This window comes from Elephantulus edwardii, unplaced genomic scaffold (assembly GCF_000299155.1).
Source record: "Elephantulus edwardii isolate Elephantulus edwardi_28Jun2011 unplaced genomic scaffold, EleEdw1.0 scaffold00018, whole genome shotgun sequence".
Lineage (NCBI taxonomy): Eukaryota > Metazoa > Chordata > Mammalia > Macroscelidea > Macroscelididae > Elephantulus > Elephantulus edwardii.
Genome location: NW_006399768.1, coordinates 22077462 through 22083741, shown reverse-complemented (window position 1 = coordinate 22083741; position 6280 = coordinate 22077462). Strand labels below are relative to the sequence as shown.

At 36.8% G+C, this 6280-nt stretch overlaps 1 protein-coding gene across 1 annotated transcript in view; it reads right to left on the bottom strand.

Moving 5' to 3' along the window:
- Positions 1-5704, bottom strand: part of TRAPPC11 (trafficking protein particle complex 11) — a 72575-nt gene extending 66871 nt beyond the window's left edge. The window contains exons 1-3 of the mRNA XM_006882277.1: positions 5486-5704; positions 4043-4212; positions 1032-1102 (exon numbers count right to left, since the gene is read on the bottom strand). Of these exons, the coding sequence (XP_006882339.1) occupies positions 1032-1102; positions 4043-4212; positions 5486-5689 (445 nt within the window). The 5' untranslated portion in view covers positions 5690-5704. The remainder of the gene's footprint in view (positions 1-1031; positions 1103-4042; positions 4213-5485) is intronic.
- Positions 5705-6280: the final 576 nt, after the last annotated feature.

Here is a 6280-nt window from a genome sequence, read left to right as displayed (position 1 = left end):
GTACATGGCATTGAAACAGATGAGGGAGAGAACTGTATGAAAGGAATACATGATTAGGTATTATTGATATGACAAGAGTCCAGAATAAGAGCTGCATAGTAAAGTGGACTGGGGGGCGGGGGGAACACTAACTATGAAATAATTTTTTTTCCAAAGAAAAAAGCAAAAGGGGAGGGGAGGGGGGACAGGAAGGAAAATGTGTAAAAATGAATGGAAATCCAAGTTCTCTAGAAACTTTTATTAAGATGTCAATTAAAAAAAAAAATCCAATCACTTATCAATATGTCAACAAGTCTACTAAGTAAGTCCTTGGAGGTGAAAGGTCAAGCAGAAATATTTCCTTTAACTAGGAGCATGTTCTATAGGCTTTATTCTGTATTTGAGTCCTTCAAAGGACTGTGGGGAAAGTCTTAAAAATTAGAGTGCATGCTTGTTAGAAACAAACTGTGGAACTTCCTGAGAGAGAACAGTAGGTGAAATAATGCCAACAGGTACACCACAAAATTATTTTTTAAAAATAACTTGAAAATTAAAGCAGTAAATCATAAATCCTTTAGATGCTGCTGTAAATTTTAACACAGAAATGAAAAACTGTTTTGGAGTATGAATCTGGAAATGTAAAAGAAAAGTATTTGAGATGAAAACATTTTCCTACAGAAAATTACAAATCCTATTTTATTTTTCAACTGATTAAGGATAAATATTATAGAAGGAGTGTAATTTTTTAAAAGGTGACAGGTAGTTCACTTTTTAAAAAGTTAAAAGACTATCTATCAATTGATATATATCTATATAAGGAAGTTAAGTGGAATCAAGAAAGATAGCTTTAAGATTTGAACTCTTCAGCATTTTTAATTTTTTTTTTAACCAAAAGCATCTAGTTACTGGCACTTTTTTTTTTTTTGATACTTGAAAATTTAACAGACTCTCAGTTCTATAATGGAATGTATCTAAGACTTAAATATAAAAAATTATAGTCCCAGGAAATAAGAATTCGAAGTCAGTGAATCACTTAATTAACTTTTTGGTACCTGGAGGTAAAGGAGTTTTCTTTTGAATCAGAACCACTGCAACTTTTGTGTTTCTCCCTTGTAAACTCTGTCTGTAATAGAAAAATAACAACAATATTAATTATTTTATTTAAATAATCAAAAACTCACTACTGATATTAGGTACCTAAGCTGAATATGACTCACTGACATCCTATGTAAAACAGATTGAAATTGTGCCCTATGCCATGCCATCCTAATGATGCCCTGCTCAAGCCCATTGTTGAAGTCAGGTGTGATTCTATCCTTTCTGTTTTCTCTTTCTTTACTTTTTTTTTTTACTTAATCATTCATTGTTGCACATTTTCCTTTATCTCCCTCCCCTTTCCGTCACCCTTTCCCAGTCCACTTCGTAATACACCTCATGTTGTTTATTTCCTTTAGGTTGAAACCCATAGTGAAAGTTGTAGTCTTTGATCTTCTGCAGTAAGTGTTTCAAGTTTTCTTCACTTTCAGCAAGTAAGGTGGAGTCATCTGCACAACACAGATGGTTACTGATTCTTCCTCCAATCCTGATGGCACATCCTTCCTCTTATACAGTCCAGAATCTTAAATGATTTGCTCAGCAAATAGACTGAATAGGTATGGAGAAAGAATATAGCCCTAATGCATACCTTTCTTAATTTTAAGCAATGCAGTATTCCCCTGCTCTATTTGAACAACAGGCTCTTTGGTCTAGGTCTAGGTTTTGCATGAACACAGTTAAGTGTTCCAGGATGCCCATTCCTCTTAGCCATAATTTGTTATGATCCAGTAAAACGCGTTGTCATAGTCAATGAAACACAAAAAGACATTCCTCTGCTATCAGCCAAGATCCATCTGAGATGAGCAATGATACTCTTGGTGCTACAATCTCTTCTAAAGCTAGCTTGAATTTTGGCTGTTCTCTGTTGATGTACTGTTCTAGTCATTTTTGGGTAATCTGGAAAATATCAAGATTTTATTTGCATGTGATATTAATAATATTCTTTGATAATTTCCACATTCTGTTGGATCACTTTTCTTGGGAATGGGAATAATTCTGGATCTCTCCTAGTCAACTGACCAGGTCTTCCAAATCTCTTGGCATAGACTGGTGAGTTATGTTTAAGGCCGTTATCTATTTGTTGAAATATGTCAATTAGTATTACATCAATTCCTAGGGCCTTATTTTTTGCTTATTTATTTCTACAATGCAGTAGATTTATATTAATGACAGCAGAATAATTTGAAAAAGAATAGTTGTACATCAAGAAGAATGTAATCAATATCATTAAATTATATCTGTTCAATTTATTGAATTGGTGCATTTTCAGCACACAAATACAGAAAAATGTTATTCAAAATTTTACAAATGTATATGACTAAACAGAAACCTACTAAACGTAAACAAAAAAAAAGAGCATTTGAAATCCAAAAGAATTTGTCTTCCAAATGTCTTCATGTAACTTAGATTGTATATAGTGAATATTTTGCAACCTATCTAATAAATGTGCACAAGGCAGATCTGCTAGTACTAAAGAGAAAGGGTGTCACTTTTTTTTAAATTAAAGGTATAGTTTACTGCAGCCTTTAATATGGATTGAAGCTCAAAATCAAGAAAACAAAGATTCTCACCACTGGGCTGATTGGCAGCATCATGATGGATGGTGAAGAGACTGAAATTGTCAACAGCTTCAGTGTGGTGGCTTTACAATCAACACTCTTGGTATCAGCAGCCAGGAAATTAAAAGGTGAAGTGCACTGGGAAAAGTCTGCTGTCAGAGACCTCTCTACAGTACTAAAGAGCAACTATGTCAGTCTGGAGACTAAAGTACACCTGATACAGGTTATGAACTTTGTAATTACTTGCTTTGCATCAGAAAGCTGGACAATGACTAGGGAGGATAGAAGGAGAATTGATGCCTTTGAGCTGTGGTGCTAGAGAAAAGCATTGAGCATACCATGGACTTCTAGAAGAACAAACAAGTTCGCCCTGGAGAGAGGGAAGACAGGCTGCTCCTTGGAGGCAAGGATTCTGAAGCTTCATCTGATATACTGTGGACATGCTGCCAAAAAGGACCAGTCCTTGGAGAGGAACGTCATGCTTGGGAGGGTGGAGGGACAGTGCAGGAGAGGAAGATCGTAGATTAGATGGATTGATTCAGTGACTGGGGTAATGGGGGGTAGGTGTATGAGAGACAAAAAGAGTGGCACAGGATAGGGCAGGGTAAGGGCTGTTGTACACAGTGTCGCTATGAGTTTCAGGCGACTTGACGGCACATAACAATAACACAGTTTACTGCAGAGTTTATATATCAATATATTCGTTCTGAGAACTCCCAGTTAAACCACACATAGTGAGTGACATATCACTTTATGGACAGGCATACATTTCAATTAGTAGGGTTATGAGATTTCAGAAAGGATATCACTTTTGAGAACTAAAATGTGCTTAACCCAAGATATGGAAATTTCAGTCACCTTGTATGCATGTGAAAACTGAACAAAGAATAAACAAGGTTAAAGAAGAACTAAAATGCCTTTGAAATGTTGCACTGGCAAAGAATATTGAGTGGGGTACCAAAACAACAAACCAGTCTTTGAAGATGTGCATCCAGAATGTTCCTTAGAAGTGTGGATAGTATGACTTTGTTCACATACTTTACATATGTTATCAGAAAAGGGCCATCCGCTTGGTAGAGTGTCACTGAAAATCAAGAAGTCGACCCTCGGGAAGTAGATTAACACAGGGGCTGCGACCAAAGGCTCAAGCACAGCAGCAGCTGTGAAAATAGATGGCTCAGAATTAATGTCTTTTCCTATTGCTTACAGGGTCACTGTGAGCTGGAAAGCTCTTTGATGGCACTTAACAAAACGGCTATCCATTAGGAAATACAGGTTTCACTGAGGTCAGCAATCTCCAAAGTAATTACTGCAGACTCAAAAGCACTCAGGAGCCTTCAGTAAGTATTAGCAAATAATAGATACATGCAAACTCACATGGTTATCCTGATAAATGGGGAAGATCATACCTGACTATTTCCACTCGGGTAGCGCACTCAGACTGCTTTTCTTTCCACTGGGGCTCATCCCAGTCCAGCTCATAGAACACAACCACAAGGGCTGGCACCAGATTCAGTTGTTTATTCATCCAACCAGTCTTTAAGATCCCTTTAGGAATGTACCACTCATATGAAGTTCTCTACAAACAGTGATAGAAAGAGAAAGTTATTTGATAAAAATGGCAGCTAACATGGGACACTTTAACCTGTATTTATCTCACTTAATACACATATATAACTCCTTTCTAATGATGAAGAATTCAAGCTTAAATTAGAACTAGTAGTTGGTAGAAGTAGAATCTTAACTGTAAAGACCATTTAAAGAGAATGACTAAAGCCAAAGAGTTTCTAATGACCTTAAGTCTCTCGAACAGCATGGTAACATCAGCTCCTTTTCCAGGTAAATAATACTTCTGTTCTCCCTCTTTTCAGTTTATGTTTTAGTATTTTCAAAGAAAATATTATCCAAACCCCAATATGACTATGTTGGTTTCAAAAACAAATGGTTATGATAATATTTTACCTTATCTGTGGCTGAAGTAAAAAAACAAAACAAAACACAAAAACCCTAACTGTAAGGCAAGTCTGAAATATGGACAGAGACCAGCAATCACTAGAGTGTCAGCACTAAGGACCAGGCCACTTAGCAGGAAGAGAAAGCAGCAGATATCCACCTGGGTTCTGCAGAATCCAGCTGATCTCTCAAATTACTTCTAAATCGCCTATACTGACTCAGACCTCTCCAACTCACTGTGATGCAATGTCTCTGTCAGGCAGGGAAAGTCAAGGACAGAGAACTCAGAAAAGAACAGGGTGTAAGAAATTAAAAGTATACAAAACTGGAGAATTAAGGGAAGCGGATAAAAGGTTAGTTTTGCAGAGTGTATTATCTTCCTTGACAAGAATAAAACAAAAAATATGTAAGGGCCAGAGGTGTCACTACTTCAATTTCAGATACATACAGCACAGCTTTTAGGGCTAGGTACTCATGATTCTCAAACACATAAACACGAAGAAAAACAATGTATACAAGCTTTGTAAGTAAGTAAACCAGTACAAAATGAAAATTTCACTTAGAAAAAAAGAATCAAACGCAGTTTGTTAGATCTAGAAATCATTCACACACACAAACACATAGAATTAAAACAGCTTGGGAATCAATAGAAAAAGGAAGAAAATGTAGGCTCACAGGATAGAAAGCTTTATTAAGTAGTGCTCTGCGGTTTTAAAAAAATTACCATTATAATGCATACATTATCATCTTGTTTTATGTACCATTCTAACACTACCATGCAAATGCAAGTGTTTTTTCAGCACAGACAATAAAAGCAAAACACAGATATGTGTATGCATACACATGTATACATGTAAACATACCAGCGAGCACAAGTATGCAGACAATCATGTTATTACCTTGGATCTACACTTGGGATATTCATGGTCACCTGGAAGCACCTTGAAAGAAATCGGTACTCGATCAGCTCTCCGATTGGCACAGAAAGCATCCCAAACAGCTCGATGCACAGCATTATAAACTACATCCAGCCCAGTAAGAGTGACAAAAGCCATTGGCCGACAACATAATTCCACTGGAAAGTCCCACTGCGTGGGGCTCATGTTCAAGCCTTCACAAAAAACCTGAAATATATGTGTTAACACATTCACAATTAATTTTAATACCTTTATTTATTCCCAAGAACTCTTTCTGCGAGCCACTAATGCAGGCATAATATTGTTACTACAAGACAACAGTCAAGAAATCAAAATAGGTAGTGCTGTATTGGTCTAATTTTCTACCAAAGACCTCTTTAAAGTGCAACAGTTTAAAGACTAGAGTGTGCCTGATTCAAGTCATTTTATTTTCAATTGCTTCTTATGCATATGAAAAATTGGGCAATGAACAACGAACTGAAGAATTAGTTCCTTGGACTCACAGCGAGCTCCAGTGGCCTAGTGGTAAGAAGCTGTTCTGCAATCCTGAAGGCACATGGTTCAAATCTAACAGCTGCTCCGCAGAAGGATGAACAGTCTCTTTCTGTGCAATTAACTGCCTCTGAAAACCCACTATGGGTACCAACTCCATGGTACACAACAACTGAATATCCCATGGACAAAATGAACAAATAAATCTGTCTTGAAGTAAAGCGCAAACAGGGTGCTCTTTGGAGGTAAGGAACAGGTTGTAGGAACAAGGCTAGTAGTCAGAAT